Source organism: Strigops habroptila, chromosome 19, assembly GCF_004027225.2.
Source record: "Strigops habroptila isolate Jane chromosome 19, bStrHab1.2.pri, whole genome shotgun sequence".
Taxonomy (NCBI): domain Eukaryota; kingdom Metazoa; phylum Chordata; class Aves; order Psittaciformes; family Psittacidae; genus Strigops; species Strigops habroptila.
This window is the reverse complement of record NC_044295.2, coordinates 2,425,450-2,446,065: the sequence shown is the minus strand read 5'-3', so window position 1 is coordinate 2,446,065 and position 20,616 is coordinate 2,425,450. Positions and strand designations below refer to the sequence as shown.

At 44.9% G+C, this 20,616-nt stretch overlaps 3 protein-coding genes and 1 pseudogene across 3 annotated transcripts; 1 reads left to right on the top strand and 3 right to left on the bottom strand.

Annotated features, from left to right (window-relative positions):
* Window positions 1-772: 772 nt before the first annotated feature.
* LOC115617968 lies at window positions 773-1,582 on the bottom strand (annotated as a pseudogene).
* A 1,909-nt stretch (window positions 1,583-3,491) lies between these two features.
* Window positions 3,492-5,240, bottom strand: LOC115617967 (olfactory receptor 6F1). The gene is made up of 2 exons (XM_030509061.1): window positions 5,229-5,240; window positions 3,492-4,436 (listed from the first exon to the last, which is right to left on the bottom strand). Exons 1-2 carry the CDS (start codon window positions 5,238-5,240, stop codon window positions 3,492-3,494), a joined length of 957 nt encoding a protein of 318 aa, XP_030364921.1.
* Window positions 5,241-9,430: 4,190 nt separating this feature from the next.
* Window positions 9,431-10,366, bottom strand: LOC115617966 (olfactory receptor 10A4-like). Its single transcript, XM_030509060.1, has one exon. It carries the CDS (start codon window positions 10,364-10,366, stop codon window positions 9,431-9,433), a length of 936 nt encoding a protein of 311 aa, XP_030364920.1.
* A 7,381-nt stretch (window positions 10,367-17,747) lies between these two features.
* On the top strand, window positions 17,748-18,692 carry LOC115617965 (olfactory receptor 6B1-like). Its single transcript, XM_030509059.1, has one exon. It carries the CDS (start codon window positions 17,748-17,750, stop codon window positions 18,690-18,692), a length of 945 nt encoding a protein of 314 aa, XP_030364919.1.
* The last annotated feature ends 1,924 nt before the right edge of the window (window positions 18,693-20,616 follow it).

Genomic DNA, 20,616 nt, shown 5'->3' with positions numbered 1-20,616 from the left:
AGCAGATCGCTGCTAGTCCTGCCCATGGCTGCTGGTCATGGCACCTAGATTGGGTCGTGGAGAAAAGAGGAAGGTGGAGTAGAAGCCATTGGCTATCCCAAAGGCTGTTCCCTGCATTACGACTCCTGCTATTCTCAGAGCAAATCATCCTAACTATGCTATGATACAATTCTATGATCACCCACTGCCCCTGCCACCCCAGCACAGCTCTGAGAATAACAAGAGGAATGCCCTGCCTCAAGAAGTCATGGGTTTGCTGATGCCTCAGGGCCTCCTGCCCTGAGTGCATTTGTGGACACAGCAAGGGAAGGCCTGATGATCACTGGCAGTAGTGCAACCAAGGATGACTTCTTCATCTGCAAGGGACAGTACCAAAAGGCTCCAGCTCCTGCAGGTTGTCCCAACCTCCCATTCTGCTGTGAATGGAGAAAAGCGTCCTTGTGCCCTCACCCCCTTCCACCCCTGCGCAACACCCTTTCCCTTTGGCTGCCTGGGGAGGCTTCACAGAGAGAAGGACCACAAGGAGGCCAGGCTTGCCAGTGAAGCAGAACTTTAATGAGTCAAAGAGGGAAAGAAAGACTGCAAGTGGAGGGCACCAGTGCAGGGAGCCCTGGGGGAAGCCAAGAATCTGCAGTTCTTGGCCATGGAGAAGGGAGAGAAAGGAAAGTTCATTCAGCTCTGTTGAAAACAACATCCAGAAGATCGATCTCCTGCATAGCACCATGTCCTGACTTCCTCCACGCGTCTCCCGGGGGCTCTCCCAGCATGTTCATCAGAGGAGGTACCTCCTGCCACCATAGCGCCTGGAAATGCCAGAGAGGTCACAGCACCTGGAGTTGATGGGCACTCCACCACACCTGAGGATATTGCCAATGATAGCAGAGGTGGAGGAGCCCACAACGGTGTTCTGTGGGAAGGAGCTGAGGATGGGGCCGGGCAGGGTCACCACCACAGCAGGAGGCTCGATGACGACGGTGGAGCTCTGGCACTGCCTGACACAGGGCTCATTGCAGCTGTTGGCCAGCGGGGTCGGGCCGCAGGGCTGGCAGGGCACGCACGGGTTGCGGCAGGACATGTCTCGATGGTAGAGCTTCACCTGGAGACAGGGCACGGGCAAGCAGAGCACAAGGGTGGGTGAGGAGCAGCCTGGCTGTCCTGTCACAAAGAGCCAAGGCCACTAAGGAGTGGGCAGCTGGAAGCTGTGCCAGGTGCCACACAGTCTCCATTGCCAATATAGAGCAGCCTGGGACAGGGAGGCTCTCTTCGATTTTGAATACCAAAGGCCCCCTCAGCCACTTCCCAGCCTTTCTCTAGGCAGACATTCTCCCCTCTTCTCTCTCCCATGCACAACGCTCCAAGCCCCAGCACAGGATAGAGCCAATATCAGCTGAGAGGTTCACTGAGGATAGATTGCACTTTTAAGGGGAGGACAAGGGGCTTCAGACTCACCTGGTTCCCAAGGAGAAGGAGGCAAGAGAAGTGGATGAGAGAGCAGGGACCTGCGCTGCCTTTTATACCTGCCCGTCATTGCTGCAGGACCAGAGGTACCTTTGCAGAGGTAACAATTATCTGACAAGCTCATCTTGATGCAAACCATCTCAGCTAATGATATGGGCTGTGCTTTGGTTTCCAACACTGCTGCCTTTTCATTTCCAGGTTTGGGTCATGCCCATTCCCCAATGAAGGCTTCTTCTGAGCAAGGCATGAAAGGCCTTGGGTTTTTCTCAGTCAGGAACGGTTCTGGGGACCTATTCTCAGGCAATCTCCCCCAGCACTGCATGTGGAAGCTCAGATGGAGGGTGCTGGCTTTCCATCTGGATCCCACCCTTGGAGTCTGTTGCTCACCTACTCCACCTGAAAAAGCCTAGGGTGCTTTGTTGTTGTGCTACTGCTGTTCCGGGATGTCCTGCCTCTCCCAGGTGACATGGGTCTGCTCTGCCAGCCCTGTTGGAGTCTTTGCATGCCCCTATTTATCTCAGAGGCCTCTAGACAGCATTGATGGGGAATGGATGGTAGCCTGCAGTGTCCTGCGGTCTACTGCGTGTAGTGTGCCTTGGACATTTCAGATCCTGCTTTTGGTTGTTCTCCAGGAATGCAAAGGGCTTTAACACCATGAACACAGTTCTGCCCCTAGCATAAGGAATGACAAGCAGTGATAGCTGAGGACAGATTCAGGCACACACTTGCTCTCCAGCCTCAGTGGGCTGTCCTAAATGCCACTGAGAAAGAGAACACAGCTGACAAGGGTGGGCATCAGCCTGTGCTTGGGCACTGGTGCCTGGGCCTGGCTGCAGGTCTAAAAGCCAAGTGCCCAAGCTCAGTTGGGCACAGGAGGTTGGTGAATCATCTCCAGAAGCACCACTGCTTCCACAGGCGAGAAGTAGATGCTCAGTCCAGACTCAATCATCTCACTTGGAGGACTCTACTCTCAGGTTAAATCAATCCCACACTGTTCATGTACGTGTATCTGCCATGTTGAGGCCTTCTCCTTATGAAGTGGTTGCATGGACTCCCTTTCCTGTCAGTGTGCAGAAAGAAGAGCTTGGAGAACATGATTCATCTGTTCTGAAATGAAAATCGTAGGAAGGTGGAAAGCAAGTGCCCTTTGGAAGTGCTAATGCCCTCTCAATGAATGCAAAGACAGACTTGCTACCCAGCCAGCCTCCCACAACTCTGCAGTTTGAGGACTTACTTTGCCAATCACATTAAAGTGTTTCCACAACAGAGCCCAAAATGAGTGGAACAGTGGACTATTAAAATTGTATGTAGGGTTTTAGATGTGGAAATGCACTGACACATCTAGCACGAAGCACAGCAATTTACATGTTTTAATAAAAACTAATAAAGTACATGCAGGGGCTGAAGAGAGGAAAGGACAATGTGAGTTTTGTTGTCAGTCCTATGCTAGGAATAATGGCCATAGGTTATACTTGAAACTGTAGATTTTCTCTTGAACCATATCTAAGCTTCTCAGCACAGCTACTAGAGATAAGGCTCACTTCTGTGGTTTTGCCATCTCACAGGCAGGGGAAGGGATTCTGCTGACCAACTGGAAAGATGTACAATGAAATACTCTTATCTCAGCTACTCAGCTTACCCCACTCTTTAGACAGTCTGTTTGTCTATATGTCTATTTCCTCAAGCAATGAGCCAGCTGCTGGGACTTCTTTAGGGATTCAGATGAATCTCTGACAAAATGGAGCACTGAGTAAACTGGAATACAAACCTGTAGGAGGACCCCTCCTCCAGTGTTCTGTCAGAGAACTGTTTCTAGATGGAGTTTGTGACCTTTTCCAAGGGCTGGTCATTAGAGCACTGTGCAGGGAGCATTAGAATCATAGAATCAAGGAGAATCATAGAGTCAAGGCTCAGTCCAGACTAAGATGGCTGTAAGGTGAGTGAGATGAGCTCATTGGGGAACTGGTGGCTTCTCACTACTGTGATGCCCAGGCGCACTGTTAGCTCACACCGAGCTCCTCTGAAAAGCTACTTCACTTCTTCTGGAAAGCCCGCCGCAGAGCTTGCTTCACTTCTTTGTTTCTGAAAGTGTAAATGAAGGGGTTCAGCAAAGGAGTTACAATTGTGTTAAGGGTAGTCACGATTTTTTTTAGATCTGTGGAGTTCTGGGCTTCTGGCTTGACATATAGGAAGATGGTGGAGCCATACCAGATCGTGACAACACTGAGATGGGCAGAGCAAGTGGAAAAGGCCTTTTTCCGGCCATGGGCTGACTGGATCCTGAGGATGGAATAGATGATGTATATGTAGGAGACCAGGGTGACCACACAGGAGGCCAGCACGACAATTATGGAGACAAGGAAGGTTGCCAGCTCCACAGGCCACCTGTCACTACAGGAGAGGGCAAGGCAGGAATCTATATCACAATAATAATGGTTGATGATGTCTGGCCCGCAGAATGTCAGCCTGGATGTCAGAAAGGCCAGCAGTGAGATGGCCAGGAAGCCTCCCAGCCAGGAGCTGAGTGCCAGCCGAGCAGAGATGACGCTGTTCATGAGGGAGCTGTATCTCAAGGGGTAGCATATGGCTAAGTAGCGGTCATAGGCCATGACAGACAAGAGAAAACACTCAGTGGAGCCTAGGGAGAGAAGAAAGAACAATTGGAGGATGCAGACACTGAAGGAGATGGTCTGGCTAGTCCCCAGCATGACTCCAATGGCTTTGGGAACAATACCCGTAGTGTACCAGATCTCCAGAAAGGAGAGGTTACAGAGGAAAAAGTACATTGGGGTATGGAGGTTCCTGTTTGTCCACACGAGGGCTATGATGGATGCATTGCCTATTACTGTCATGGAGTATGTCAGTGCGAATACCATCACAAGGGAGACCCGGGAATGCCATGTGCCTGGGAAGCCAAGAAGGATAAATTCTTCCACACTTGTCCCATTTGCTGTGTGCCCCCAAGTGTTGAGGTCCATCTGCAAAGACAGGATGTTTCTGTGAGAGTCTGCATGCGCCTGCTGGTCCTTCAGATCCTATTAGTAGCAAAACAAATCCAGCCCCCAAAAAGGAGTTTGTGCAGACCATGGAAAACCAGCATGTATCCTAAATAAAAATTGCCAGGAAAAATCCTTCCCTGCAGAGACATTGGACAATTAGATCTGACCCTGAAACTCAGACGTATAGCACCAAATGAACAGTCATTACTCAAGGACTTGTAGTCCTGTATGTTTGCTTTGTTTCAAGTCTCAGCATAGGAAACTTTTGCAAATACTTCCATTACCTCCACTGGTATCTGGTTCTCAGCATAGCTACCAGGGTTAAAGCTCATCTCTCTGTAGTTTTGTCATCTCAGAGTCAGAGGACGGACTTCTGCTGACCAAGTGGAAAGATGTATGATTGAAGTACTCTTATCTCACCTCCTCAGCTTACTCCTGGCTCTTCTTTGGACAAAGGCACTTGGGAGAGAGACGTGGCTCCTCTTGCCTCATATACATGGCTCAAAGCCCTCTAGAAGTTCCAGATTGTCTTTAAGGACTAGTGCAGGAGTATAGCAAGAAGCTTGGATGAGTAAGTTGGATATCTCAACTTCACAGAATCATAGAATCATAGAATCATAGAATGGTTTGAGTATGAAGAGGCCATAAAGATCGTCCAGTTTCTCAGTAGTTGAAGGCAAAATTCTCTGAGGTGATTCCCCCCCAAGGTAGCTCTGCTGAGAAGCCAGGTGAACCGGGGGACTTCATCTGTGCCCTGCGGAATTTACATACCAGAAACCTCATGTGGTCAAAGAGCAGAGAAATCCCTTTTAATGTGGCTCTCCTTAAGCATGCAGGGGATTGGAAGTCTATGTATACAACATACATATGTTATATGTCTTGGGTAGGCTTCACTCACCAGCTCAGCTAATGGAAATGATCCAAACGACATCTCTTCATGCACCATCCTCCAAACGAAGCCATGGTCCCCTTTGGCTGAGGGACAACATTAGAAAGAGGTTGATTTATTGGAGAATGCCATGATGCCAGGAGAAGCTCTCACCTCATGGACTCACTTCAAGCTGTATACAGCTGCCTGACATTGTTTCGTCACCGTCCACCCTAACAGGTAGTGAGAGCTCGTGTTCCCAATTTCCTTCCCCCCTGCACACACAGCCACCACTGTACATCCACAAAGGGGGGATCTTGTGCACACAGACACATGCACGCAGGTTGAAGCCTCTGCAGTTTAGCTCCATATAGTGAGGGCATACATCAGAGAGTCACAGCATCATCAGCATAAACCCATCCCCACACCCACCTCACTAACACACTGAAGCTCAAACTGGCCGCACCAAGGAGGCTTTTTGTTGCCTTGCCTCTGTGTGCCCCAGGGCGTGTGGTCTCTGGAGGATCTCATCCGCTTGTTGCAGATGGATAATGCTCTCCCTTCACACAGGCCAATTAAAGAGCAGCAAAGCAATTCTCTGAAGTGGCTGTCAGGCTCGGTGTTAGCCTCCTGCCTTTACCTGTGGCCAGGAACTCAGTGCTTGCTCTGCTGACATCCAGATACCTGAAATAGCCATGTCCCAGAGACTGGAATTGTGAAGTATTTGGTGCTGAATTGTAACATGGTCTTGAGACTTTCAGGGTGGGAGATAACTAAAGGCAACTATGAATACAGAGAGAGTAAGGTAAGGTGTTCACCTATGCCATTTCAGAATCTGTAGCTTCAGTTCAGCCTTACCCACAGTGACCATGAGACTGTGGAGCTTAGAGATCCTCAAAGGACTGACCAAAAGAACAGGAAGACTACTGCCCTGGGCTTCAGAAGAGTACATCTTCAAGTCCTCAGGGACCTAGCTGTTTGGCAGGATGCTATGGGAAATTGCCCTGGTGCTCAGAGGGTCCCAGAAGGGCTGGTTAACCTCCAAGGACAGACTCCTCAGAGCACAAGGATCATAGAATCATAGAATGGTTTGAATTGGAAGGGACCTTAAAGATCATCCAGTTCCAAGCCCCTGCCATGGGCAGGGACACCTTCCACTAGAGCAGGTTGCTCCAAGCCCCTGTGTCCAACCTGGCCTTGAACACTGCCAGGGATGGGGCAGCCACAGCTTCTCTGGGCTGTGGGCCTCTCCAAGCCAAACACTCTTCCACATTCAATGTCCCATAAAAAGGAACTTGAAGCCCAACAGTAGGCCAGAATGGGTATCATCTGAGATAGCCATTGAGGCAAGACCTCATCCTGGAGCACAAGGGGGAGAAAGATCTTCCCTCTCATCGTCATCTATGCGGAAGGAGACAAGAGAAGTGGATGAGGGAGGGAGCAAGGAGTTGTACTGGCTTTTTTACCGGTCCTGCACTTGCCCAGGTCCACAGACACTCTTTGTGGAGGCAGTAATCTTCTGACATGCTAATTGTCAAAGCAAGATGTCCCAGCTAATGCTGTAGGCTGTGTTTTGATTTCCTGTAGTGCTACCTTTTAATTTTCTCCTTTCTAGTATGCCATTCCCTCATGGAGTGCTGAGAATATGAGTCCAAGGATTTCCAGGGCAGAAACACATTAGAACTGGCAGAAGATGCAGACCAAGAGCCAGAGGGGTCCTGTGCAGGCAGATGATGCAAAGCTGTGGCATTCTGGTGGGGTTGTTTGTGTCCTTCTTTGCAGGGAGTGGCTCAGCTGCTTCCAGCCCTACAGTCCTCAGCCACACACCCGAAGGCTCTTGTCCATGAGGACATGTCGCATAGAATCATAGATTCATAGAAACAACCAGGTTGGAAAAGACCTTTAAGCTCATCAAGTCCAAGTGTTCTCCAGCATTGCCAAGGCCACTACTAACCCATGCCACTGAGGGCCTTGTCTACATGGTTTGTGAACACTTCCAGGGACGGTGGCTCCAGCACTGCCCTGGGCAGCCTGTTCCAATGCCTGAGCACCCTTTGGGGAAGGAATTTTTCCTAATTTCCAGCCTAAACCTGCCCTGGCACAGCTCCTTCTCTCTCCCTCACTGCTGGGATTTGGGTATTTTCCTCCTAATGCTGCCCTCAGGAGAATGTTGCTGCTCTGTTTGGGCTCCTGCCCTACCTGAGAAGTCTCTGGGATCCTCAAGATACACTATGGGGCCTTATTGTAACCTAAGGTGCTCTAGCCCTTCCCTGCTGGGGTGATCTCCAGTGTCTCCTCTCTTGAGCCTACAGCTACTCATGTGGAAGCACATCTACTTGTCTGTGTGGACGTGTGTGTGTGTGTGTACCTCTGTGTGTGTGTACCTCTGCGAATTCATGTGTGTGCAAAATTGTGCCCAGCCAACATCTTTTTGAGGAGGTGCTGAATTGGGAAAGGACTAACACCTTGGTCTAAGCAGGCATTGAAGTGAGGGGACTGCCATCCTGATGTCACTGTGCTATGCCCAGGAAAGCCAAAGAGCTCATGAGTCTTTTGGTCTCTAGTTCCAAGGACCTTCTTGTCCCACATTGAAATCTGAGTGTGAATGACCAGCAACTGGCCTTGGAGGAAAAGCATGTCAGCTTCAAGGTCACACGTCCCAGTGCCTGCTCTGTTCCCTGATAGGGTCAGGGAAAGATGCTTTTTCCCCCAGGGGTTGGTGGTGCAGAAAGAAGGACACTGTGTGAGATGTGGAAACATCTGTCTTGGCAGTTGCTTCCCTGAGGAATTCCTCCTCTAGGTAACTTCTGGCTTCTTCCTGTCAATAACTTTCTTCCTCCTATTCCAGTCTGGCTTTCCATGTCCATGGATATCACATTTGAAGTCTTCTGGTGGGAAATGGGAGCTACAACTGTTGGCTCCCTGGTTACCTCATACCCATGAGTCCATTTCTCCTCACACCCCCTTCCCCTCAGGCATTGGTTTTAGTTGGAGTCTTGTTCTCATTTTGACCTCATCCATTGACACCACAAGTGAATGGAAGGAATTGCACAGCCATGTACATGGAGACATGTGAGGAAACATGCTTATAGCCACACACACACAGACAGCACAAACGTGGACACACAGATGTGTGTGCTCACAAGTATGCAGGAAAAAAGGAAAACAAAATGAAGTCTCAACCTTCATTTTTAAAATGACAGGTCTCAAAACAACTCCCGGTGACTATTCCTTAACACTCAAGTAGTTTCTTTCATACTACAATCAAACCTTTATTTGTGCAAAAAGGGACATTGGTATTTTTTGCTCTCAAATCAGAAGCCTGAGATATAGATATTTTTACATAAACTTATCTACATAAACTTCACACACAAACAATATACAGCAATGGAGATGTCTAATGGATAATTTTTCTCTTACTACAGCAGAAATCTAGTTTAGAACACATAAACTGTGGTTTTACTTTATCTCTTTCACTTCATTCAATGCCAGTGGAGAACAGGGTTATCAGCCAAGCTACAGTTCTTGACGTTCAAGATATTTGAACTGAATCATTACCCCTTCGGGCCTTCAAATAAACTTTCTTCACAGAATAGAGCTGAAGAGCTCAACTGGAAAACACCTTCATCAGAACTCTTGAGAAGATTAATGTCTTGGATACTTGAGGAATGCCTCTCCTTAGGTCCATTGTCCTCTTCTCTGATCGTTTCTTGCACTCGTCACTGTGTAATTATTTTTAGATAAGCTCTGCAGAAATGTTTTCACAACATTCAGAGAATATTGTGAGATTCATCTTACCCCAGGTAAACACATCTGCAAAGTACAGAGCTATTTCTGTATCAATGGACAGGACATAGGGGACACAATGGCATGCAGTTCACTTGATCCATATGCCAAACATACCTTAAAATGACAAGAAAAATAACCTGAAAAATACCTCTTTTAAAAGAAAAAAAAAAGAAAGAAAGATTAAATTACCTGGAGGATTGACTCAGAGCAGCAAGGTAGATATGAATTTTTGGGCAAGTGATGGTGGCAAGTCATGTTGTCCTTCCACTAATGCACACAATATTACAGCTTTAATTTACTATCATTTCCAAACATGTCACATATTTATCTTTTTGGCTATCAGTCTTTTCAAGGCTTGTTTCACCTCTTTGTTCCTCAAGCTGTAAATCAAGGGGTTCATCATTGGAGACATCAGTGTGTAGGAGAGAGACAAGAGTTTGTTACTGCTGCTTGAATAAAAGGCTTTGGGTCTCAGGTAGGTCACAATGCCAGATCCATAAAACAGAGTTACCACAATCAGGTGAGAGAAGCAGGTAGAGAATGTTTTTCTCTTGCTCTTAGCTGTTGGCATCTTGAAGATGGTGTAGAGAATCTGGACATATGACACAACTATGAATAAGAAGGGGACCATGATGAAGATGACAGCTATTATATAGGTGGTGATTTCATTCTTGTAGGTGGCCCCACAAGCCAACTTCAGCAGAGGCAGCAGGTCACAGAAGAAGTGATTGATCCTGTTGGGCCCACAATATGGAAGGGTAAAGATCAAAGTTGTCTGCCCCAAGGCCACCAAGACTCCAACAAACCAAGACACAGCTGAAAGCAGGAAGCATGTGTTCCAGCTCATCATGGTCGTGTAGTGCAGGGGATGGCATATGGCCAAATAGCGATCATAGGCCATGGCAGCCAGCAGACAACATTCTGTGATCCCTAAGAGGGCAAAGGCATACATCTGTGTAGCACAGCCCAGAAAGGATATGCCCTTCCTTTTTGTGAGTAAGTTCACTAGCATCTTGGGGATTGTGGATGTAGTGTAGCCAATCTCCAGGAAGGACAAGTTCTTGAGGAAAAAATACATGGGGGAGTGAAGGGCAACATCTACTGTAGTGATCATAATGATGAGGATGTTTCCCACCAAAGTACTGACGTACACAAGCAATACCAGACAAAAGAGAGAGCCTTGGATCTCTGGGATGCCGGAGAAAGGTAAAAATTGGAAATAGGTCACCACTGTGTGGTTCCTGCTGGTCATGTCTTTCAGGCTTTTTTTAACTGCAGAAGTCATTACATACTCGTTTTCTAGTTAATCTAGAGAAATACAAAATAGTACATTAAATATTTATATATATTGCTTTGAAGTAGGACAAGATCCCAGAAGAGTAAATGATATTTTACTGCTGTCTTTAGGCATTTTTAGTGCTAAAGGTTTTTTTTAGAGAAGGAAAGGAAGGTGGTTCCCTTCAACATAGCTTTTGATAAGTAAGAATTGTACTTCATTTCTAGTCAATGGAAAGGAAGATATACCTTCTTTATGGTAGCAGAATATTGTATTCTTCCTGCCTTTTATGGTGAAGATTTTACTGTACTGCCCCAGTCTTTGAAGTGGACTTTTCTCCCATTATCTAGCTGAGATCTGCTACCATAACACCCTCTGCCAAGCAAAGAAGGATGGTCTCCCTTAAAGAGAAGCCCTGTGTAGGTGACAGAAGAACAATAACATACGGAAGAAAAAAAGAAGACTGAGCTAAAATAAGGCAGCTTACCTGCCAGTAGGAGAAGGCTGTGGTTAATATTTTTGAGAAAGCCACATCACAAACCTTGAGTATTTCAATGTGTTTATCTTCCCAGTGGAAAATTGTCTGTTGGGGATTGATCTCTTGCAATTGTAGGAGTCACTTATTTTTTCCTCCTTGTTTAGGTACAAAAAAACTGTCTCTGGTTCCCCTGTCGACTCCTGCTTTCTGCTGTTCACAGAAGATCACTGCAATGCAGAGGTCACTCTATAGTCAATGGCTAAAGAGAAGAGTGGGGAAAGGCAGTCCTAAGGTCAGGTGAAAGAAATTCAGACTGAATAAGATATCTTAACTGGCAGTGTGGATATCAGTCAGCAATTCCACTTTTAATCAAATATAGCCCCCAGATTTCTGGAATAAATTGCTCTGATCTCTGGCTGCACTTTGGCCAAAATCCCCAGAACACTACAAGTGGAATTTTTCTGTATTGATTCAGATAACCAACATCTACTGAGAAAAATCTCACCTGGTTGATGGTACTCAAGATGATCTGCTCCATAACCTTCCCTGACACCAAGGTCAGACTGACAGGCCTGTAGCTCCCTGGATCTTCCTTTCAGCACTTCTGGTAGGTAGGCGTCACTGGTTGGTTGATTGAGAGGAGTTGTGGATCCTCCTTTCATCACAGAGGAGTTCTGGTGAAAGAAAGGAAGTTCCAGAGAAATGAAAAGTGCGTCAAGAAATAGAAGAAACAGTGAATGAGATACAAAATTGGGTAAAACCTAAAGGAGGCAAGGATATTTCAAAGGGAGGAGTGCCAACACCTATGCACGGTTATGAAGCTGATCTGTGATTCAAAGTCTGCTTGGATGCCAGAAGGAACACCCTTGTATAACCCACTGGAGTTTCCATCATGCCAACAAACAAAAGGCTCTTGGGGAAAGATGGGGAAAGGAAGTATGGGCTTGAAAACTAATATTAAGTTGTTTGGGAAAGGAATTATCATTCAGTAGCAATCATGCATGATTCATAACCTTTAGGAGTGACAATCAGTATCTCTATAATAGTCATTTGCAAAAGTATATATTTTAAAATTTAAAATGATGTGTTGATTAGGATTTTGATAACATGATTTATTAGTTTCTTTGCAGTACCCTACTTAAACAGTTGTGTTGTAACTTCTCAAATACGTTATGTCTTGAGTGTGCAGTCTGCAAGGGGAGAGTGAAATGAAATATCACAGGCTTAGTCTAGACACATCAACCATAGAATCATAGAATACCAGGTTGGAAGGGACCTCAAGGGTCTTCTGGTCCAACATTTCTAAGCAAAGCATGACCTAGACTACATGTCCCAGCACCTTGGCCAGCCAAGTCTTACAAGTGTCCGGTGTTGGGGAATCCACCACTTCCCTGGGGAGATTATTCCAATGGCTAAATTGTTCTCATTGTGAAAAATTTTCCTCTTGTGCCCAACCGGAATTTCTCCCAGAGTAACTTGTGCCCATCACCCCTCATCTTTCCCATGAGACTCCTTGTCAAAAGGGAGTCTCCATCTTCTTTGTAGCCACCCTTTCAATATTGGAACATGGTCATAAGGTCTATCCTGAGCCTTCTTTTCTAAAGCCTGAACAAGCCCAGCTCTCTCAGCCTTTCCTCACACAGCTTCCCAGTCCTGTGATCATCTTTGTGGCCCTTCTCTGGACCCTCTCCAGCCTGTCCACATCTGTCTTGTACAGCAGGGACCAAAACTGAACACAGTATCCCAGGTGTGGCCTGACAAGAGCCAAGTAGAGTGGGATAATGATGTCTTTATCTCTGCTGCTGATGCACGTGTTGAGGTAACCCAGCATGCTGCTGGCCGTCTTTGCTGCAGCAGCACACTGGTCACTCATATGGCACTTGCTGTTCACCAGGACCCCCTGGTCCCTTTCCACAGAGCTGGGTAGATCCCTGCCCAGTGCTGCACTCTTCGGTTGTGTTTATCCTTTCTCATGCACATATAGTGCACCTAAAGTTCTCACTTCTGATACATACTGCACTGAGTGAAAGGAAAAGTGGTCTTTTTTGCTTGTGAGAAAGTATATGGAGATCAGGGGTCCAAAACGGTCCTCTGTTCCTGGAGCACAGGAAGGGTATGAATCAGCCTATCTGCACTGAAAGAAGACAGTCATTCTTCTGCTAACAAGCAGATTATTCAGACATTAAATTGGGACAGATCAGAAACTAACTGCAACATGTTGGTGTTCATAAAGATGACTGAGTCTCAGGAAGACCTACACCAAGAAATACTGATAAACAGTAGGCATTCTAGATGCAGGGCAAACAACAGCAGCATTCAGACCTCAGATTTTCTCACTGATATCAAAAATATCCTGAATTTGCCTCTTTCTTTACAGTTTCTCCAGTTCTTCCCCTCTGCCTTTGTTCACACCCCTTGCTTCTTGTTCCCTTCTCCCAAGACAATAAAGTTCCTTTCCAAGATGCTCAGTGCATTCACCCCAAGGCATTAGAGTTCCACCAAGTTTTAACTAGGCCTCTGCGTCTTGCTGAGTCCCTCCCAGGGGTGGCACTCGCCTGGAGACAACTGGGGAGACCAATCACCAACTAGGAAAGTTTTTAGTCTCAGGAGTGAATCTAATCCCAGAAGTCCTTGTTAGCTCCACCAATTGCTCTTAGTTTTTTACTGAAGGCAAATATTCCATTGTCTGAAGGCAGGATTCTATCAATACTAATGTGGATAAAAATAGGAACAGAGGTCTTCCTGATTTGACACCCTTGAAAAATCAGAGCTGGATAAAGTTTGGGTTTTCCAGAACCTTCTGAACAGCTCCTGGGTCTGTCAGGACATTGCGTTGGGTTCACTGGACCAACACGCACTTACAGATAGGGCCTTTCTTAACCCTGGCTGGAAAAAGCATAACAGTATGTAATATCTCCCAGGAGCAAGGACCAACGGCAGCACAGATTGCTTCTCTGCAAGAGACAGAAATCATAGGTAGTATCCCTGGATGATGTAAATTATGCACTCCTACTGAATCAGGCTCAATACTTCAAAACCACATACTCCAGCGTAAACCAACTAATACCCCCACCAGAACGAACTGGGCAGGATGTCCTCCTGTATCTCCTAGTGTAAAAGAGCAATGAGTGCTCTGGAAACCCTCAGACTAAACCTCCTCTTTTTCATCATTACCAGCACATAACATGCTGACTCCCTTTTTCAGACCAGAATCTACAAGCAAATGTTAGGTGCCTCAGTGAGAGGGGAATGATGCCATGCCATTCTCAGTTATGGACCCTGTCCTCTTTCCAGTCCCAAAGCACTGCATTGTCAAAGTATACCCAACACATGGCACAGCAGAACCAGGTCAGGAACAACCTTTTTTCAGCCTAGGCCCCATTAAAGTGGCCAAAGGAGAAAGCAATTAGTGACCTTACATGGCATTTACTGGTAAACCTCCACTGTGTTCCAAGCAAAGAACAGTCCCGAGTTTTGGACTCAATCATCCTGTCAGACTCACCTCTAACTCCAGTAACTCAGCTCATTATTCAAGCCCTGAAACTTTTGCTCAAGTGTCTTATTCACTGCACTGCTTGTCACAGCATGTTTTGTACATATTATTGTTCTGTCTCGGATTATCCATTCTATCCTTTATCCGTGCTAACCAGTGTCTTAAGCATGTTATGCACACTCCTGTCTGATGTTATCTCACTGCTGTCTCGAACTCCTTGTGACATCACAGTCCCTCAATTGGTCTGTTACACCAAATATAGTTCTTAGTTTTCTGACTTGTATTACCCAACTTTGGTGTCCCTTGCTCCAGCTGCTCTCTGAATTAATGTAGTAAATCATGGCCTTTCCTTAGGTTGCTACATCACAGTTTCAGCCTGCACATTCCACATTACAGCACTCCATAAAACGTCAGTATCTAACCCATTGCCCAACCAAGCACTTTTCTGCCACTCGCCACTCTGGTATGGTTATTACTTGATAAGTTACTGTTGGTCCTGATTCTGATATGCTTGAACTATGTGAGCAGGTAGCCAGATGTCTGAACTGGCCCTTCCCTCTTCACCAGATCCCTGGTAAGCTACATTCATGCCAAGCCTGTCCCTCAGTGACATTCTGTCACCAATAGTCTGCAGATGCCTGACAGCAGTGCAGCATCTTCTCTGCTTTAGTACATCCACGGTGACTCAGCTGCTTAAGTTCTTTTTGCTGGGTACTCCGGTGCGGCAGGGCTCGGGGAAGATGACTTCAGGTTGCTGCTCTTTGCTGTTCCTGCTGGTTCACAGGCAAGCAGCAGCTTGCAATGAATGGTATAGGGCAGTAGATGGAAGCAGTAGCCTGAATATGTGCTGCAGGCACCATCTCCAGAGACGAAAGCACCAAATGCTGGAGATGCTACTGCAGAAGGAAGAGCTGGGGAAGGGGGGACTGGGGGGCGACGGGGACAGTTCATCAGGCTTGAATTACTGTGCCACAAGCACTGCTGGAGTTATTTCTGAAGGTGGCTTGGTGGATGTCTGGGAAATTCACTGGCAGTGGAGAATAACGTGGCTACAACATTGACTTTTGACTCCTTCGTTAGCTTTAATTCATTTTTGTATCTCAGCTAATCTGGTCTAGCTTCACATTTTACCCACTACCCCAATCTTTATGAATGTTGCCTATTCTGGTACATTCATTTTGACTTTGACTCATTGTCTAGCCTAGTCCGTATGTATTTTCTTAGAAGCCTGAATATCCCACACCCTGGTTGTATCAAACATGACCCACAACCTAGTACCTCTATTTAGAATCCATACCTTCCATCTTAAGCCACTGATTTATCATGCTATAGGCTAGTCCTTAGGTTGTAACACACTGCTCCCTTCTGATTCATACTTGTCACTGACTTCCTTGTCTGCTTCACCTTGCCAGCCTAACACTTAGCCTGTATCTGTGGTGCTCACGTGAAACAACAGCAGCAGGTAATAGCCAGTGGGCTGTACGAGGCTTGGCAGTCTCCTTGTGACATCCGTGATGTAAGCCCCTGGTAGGAGCACACCTCTCTAGAGGGCACATCAGGCTGGCAAATGGGTGCTTCTATACCTCTCAGAAGAGAGTTTCCGTGAATGGAACCACAAGCACTGCTGAAGTGATGTGAAGGTAAGAAGAGGATTTTTTGTAGGGTAATCACCTTCTTCCAAGGAGGAATGAATCCACTGGCATTTCAGCATCTACAGCAGGCATATGAACTACACTGAGCAACGCATCTAGGCTTCTGAGCTGCTTGTTGACATGCACTTATAGAAGGAAGAGAGAAACAGACATGGCTATGGAATGATTCATCTATTTTAGACCTTTTCCTCTCAATGAGAGCAGTAGTACCTGGAAATGCTTGTGTATCTATATTCCCAAGAAAGGAGACAAGCTGAGTATATTTTATATTAGGTAACTAAACTGATAGCTATCGAAACTTCAGCAGATGAATTCCAGCTTCTCAGAATAGTCTTCTGATGGTACGATAGCTCAGGTATTTACTCTAGCTCAAGTCACAGGAAAACATAAGCATTGTGTTTGACTTAGGAGAATCAGAATCACTCACTTTGAGTGCTTCTTTAGAGACTGGACTGATGTGCAAGATGAACAATTTGAAACACTCAGAACTAATGGGTATAGTTCTATAGGTAGAACTAATACTGGTCAGGTCAGGAAGCGCTGAATACATCTACTAAGGAGACACAATGGTTAATAATGTATTTTGCACTAAAAAAAAAAAAAGACAAAATATTGCTCTACTTAGACCTGTAGAATTTCTCAGTGTGGTAAAAGTTAACAGTAATATGGTTACAGTGTTACGTGTGCTTGCACATTACAAATCTTCAGTCATGGTTTATGTTACCACTTCTGAAGCCATAAAAGGCTTTAAATGAACAATATCTTGACTGTTTTTTCAATGTCAATGAATTGTTTTATGAGGATGAATGTCCTTCCAGCACTGAAAACCTCGTTTATAATATGCTTTTCTCTGCTAATTCTGGGAAGGGAGGAAGAGGTGGTTTGTTTCATTCCTTTTAACTTGAAATAAAATATTGCATTAGAGGAACTTTAAAACAAGATGAAAAAGCATTTCTTAGGTAAGGTTAGAGGATGGTATAGGTAAAGGGGAGAAATGTGCATTTTCCAGTTTGAAAGGGTTTTTTTTCTTTTCATTTTTGACCTGTAGCAGTTGAGAATTATCTATGAAAATCAGCTCATCAAATTGTTCAAGAAGGTGAATAGATGGAGAAATGGAAAAATGGGGATGGGAGGGGAAGAGACACAGAGAAATGCATCCCTTCAAAATGTAATTCACCTTCCCTGAGAGCTTAATTTAGAGTAACATCTCTTGCTCTCTGGAAATACTTGTTTCATTCAGTGAATATCTTGAGGCTTTCGGCTGGGAAAATGTAATGGGGACAAAGCTCTACTCCACAGGCAGCACAGGAATGACGTAGTTGTGCAGAACTAAGCCAAATTGCCTGTGTCATGCAGACTCGTCCTGGATATTCAGGACCCCCTGCAAGTTAAAGAAAACTGGGCAACCCACTGTTATGTGGCCATTCAGCACCCTTAGGTTTCAATAATAATCTAGGCTACTAGTTATGAATCAGATCTCAAAATATTGATATTGAAGTTGTTCTTATATCTTCCAAATGGTATATGATCTGAATGGAATAATGTTCTTCCTTTTATCCCTCTCATGTTTTTCCTTTTTCATCATCATTCCTCCTTTCTTCTTTTCCAGCTGACATTTTTCCTTTGTTCCTCTGCAGTTCTTCTCACTATTTCTTTCATTTTAAAAATATTCCATATATTTTCCCTTTTCTTTTTTTTACTTTTTCTCTGAAGCTTGATGCTGTGGCCTTTGCCATGAAGCAGAAAAACAGCACAGAATTCCAGGAATTTATCCTCTTGGGATTTCCAGCTATGACGGAACTTCAGATGTTGCTCTTTGTGATATTCCTGGTGGCCTACATGCTGACCATCTTGGAAAATTTACTCATCATTATCTTGATAAAGATGAGCCACCAGCTTCACAAGCCCATGTATTTCTTTCTCTGCAACCTCTCCTTCCTGGAGGTTTGGTTCACCTCAGTCACTGTCCCCAAACTGCTAGCGAATTTCCTTGTTGAAAGCAAGAATATATCTTTTGAAGGCTGTATGACTCAGCTTTACTTCTTCAGCTCCTTTATTTGTACTGAATGTGTCCTCCTTGCTGTCATGGCTTATGATCGTTATGTGGCCATCTGTAATCCCCTAATGTATCCAGTCATCATGAACCACCAGCTCTGCATACAGCTAGCCACATGCTCCTGGCTCATTGGTTTCTTGGCCTCCATGCTGAAAGTAGTTTTCATCTCTCAGCTGTCTTTTTGTGGCTCCAATGTCATCAACCACTTCTTCTGTGACATCAGCCCCTTGCTGAACATGTCATGCGCTGACATGACAATAGCTGAAATAGTAGATTTCATCCTGGCCTTGCTGATCTTGCTGATTCCCCTCTCCATCATGATTATCTCCTACATATGCATCATCAGCACCATCCTGAAAATCCCCACAGCCCAGGGCAGGAAGAAAGCCTTTTCCACCTGTGTTTCTCACCTCACTGTAGTCATTATCTTCTTTTCAGCCACTTTGTTCACGTATGCCCGGCCCAAGAGAATCCACCCTTTTGACTTAAACAAGCTGGTGTCAGTTGCATACACTATTGTGACTCCCATGCTCAATCCTTTCATTTACTGTCTGAGGAACCAGGAGGTTAAAGAGGCTTTGAAAAAAGTCTTCAGACTGTCCTCTATTAAGATAGTTCCTTAGAGACAGAGTGTAAGTGTAAGAGTTAGAAGGAAAGGTTTTCAGATTTAGGTTGTATTCAGAACTGCAATCTGCATAATGCTGGTAACTGAAAGAAACTGAGGCACACATATGACCATTTATCCTCAACAAGAAATCAGCTTTCTACCTATTACCTTCAAATGATCGTTATTCTCTGATGAAGACTTATGCATGATGAATTTATTGATTTGGCTCACAGGCACTTCAGGGAACAAAAAGACATGACTGGGATGTCATACACCAACGGTACTGAGAACACAATTGAAATGTTCTTTTAACAGCATGTGATCCAATTCCAGTCCATAGCTGACAGCTAAGGTGAGACGCCTGTGCCTCACATGCCTGATGTTGTAAAAATCTTCGCTATTCTGCTCGATTTACAAATGTGATGCCAAAAGGAAGATACTCTTCTGCAGTTCCTGTGTTGTATCTGCCTATTCAAAAGGGGAGGTCTCAGGCACTCCACAGGAGTTCATGTTCTGCAAGAAGCCTGTATTTAGGACTGAATCAATCCTCATGGAAAAGAGCAGAAGAAAGTGTTCACAGTGGGATAGGAGAAGCCCAACTTCTTAAGGAAGGTTGAAATAAACACTAAATAAATTGATGACTTTCTATACTGGTCACTGTAAATGAAACAGATTTTTTTTCTCCCCATTTTTAGCATATTTTCATTAAATTCTGTCTTATAAATTCTGCTGAAGTCACTGTGTATTAGTCTGAATATGAATGAGTATACAGTTGTTTGTGAATTTTGTATGGTTCATGAGTCAGTGGCTGCACCTCTGATGCCTTTGTCAACATCTGCACCACTAAATTTACTCTAGGGAGTGATCTGTCTGTGATCTTAACAATGTAGATTTTTTCTCTATTTGGAATATCATAGAATATATTGAATAGATGTATATAGAAAGCATTAAAAACCCTAATATTCTGACCACATGTGCTGAGATAAGATTAAAAAGAAAACCCAAAACAATAACAACAATAGGTGTGAGCCATCAGAATATCCTTAGATGGAGGAAAAGCTCCTCACAGAGTTGTCAAGTCATTCATCTGGGCTGTCTCTGGAGTGTTTGTGTGATAAAAACACTCGCTTCTGAAATGATACACGTTTTTTGAACAGGAGTATTTAAGGATGCCTCTACATTATCAATAACTTTGCCACCACTTCATTCCAAAGTGTGATTCCCAAGTGTGATCCCAAGTCACTGCATGTATGAGTTGTTTGGGGTTGAGTTGTTTGGGGTTCTTTAAGCTAAATGACATATACTATTGCCAGGCGAGGGAGAGAAGAAATCATTTGTTTCTTTGATTGGTCCCATTGGAAGAATAAACCAAATGCCCAAGTGAAGTCTTCAAGAAAATGAAGGAATAATAAGCAGATATCACGGCACAAGCTCTCTGAACTTCAAGTGATCTGTTCAGCATTGGTACAAGGACTCAGACTTGTAAGTGATATAGAAGTATTTACTAATCTAGTATTTCTTATCATAAATATTAATAACTCCTTCTCTAGGTCTGCTGAGTAGTATATTGGCTAATGAAGCTGGTGAAAAGGAACTATGGCAGGAAAGAACACTTCCCTGTCAGAGTGTTTTAATGGAATCTTTTCATTGAGAAGCCACACAGCAAATCTCATTTCTCACAGAGTATCTATGAATTACCATGCAAACAAAGTGAAGCAGTGTCTATCTACTGAAGATACTTTTTATCAGTCTCCCTTCCCTTTCCTTCCCTTCCCTTCCAAATCTCTCAAAACTCTTTGGCAATGTGAGACAATGTGGGGAGTTTTCAAATGGGATTTTGGGTGAAGAATTTCTGGACACATGGTCTATGGAACAGAAAAGCTTTATTTAAGCTTATTGGTTTAATGTTGTCAAAGTTACAGCTTGAATTCTGACCTTTA

Bases quoted from the DNA above. Each gene is read 5' to 3' on its own strand.
- LOC115617965 (XM_030509059.1), top strand. From the start codon at position 17,748: ATGAAGCAGAAAAACAGCACAGAATTCCAGGAATTTATCCTCTTGGGA.
- LOC115617966 (XM_030509060.1), bottom strand. From the start codon at position 10,366: ATGACCAGCAGGAACCACACAGTGGTGACCTATTTCCAATTTTTACCT.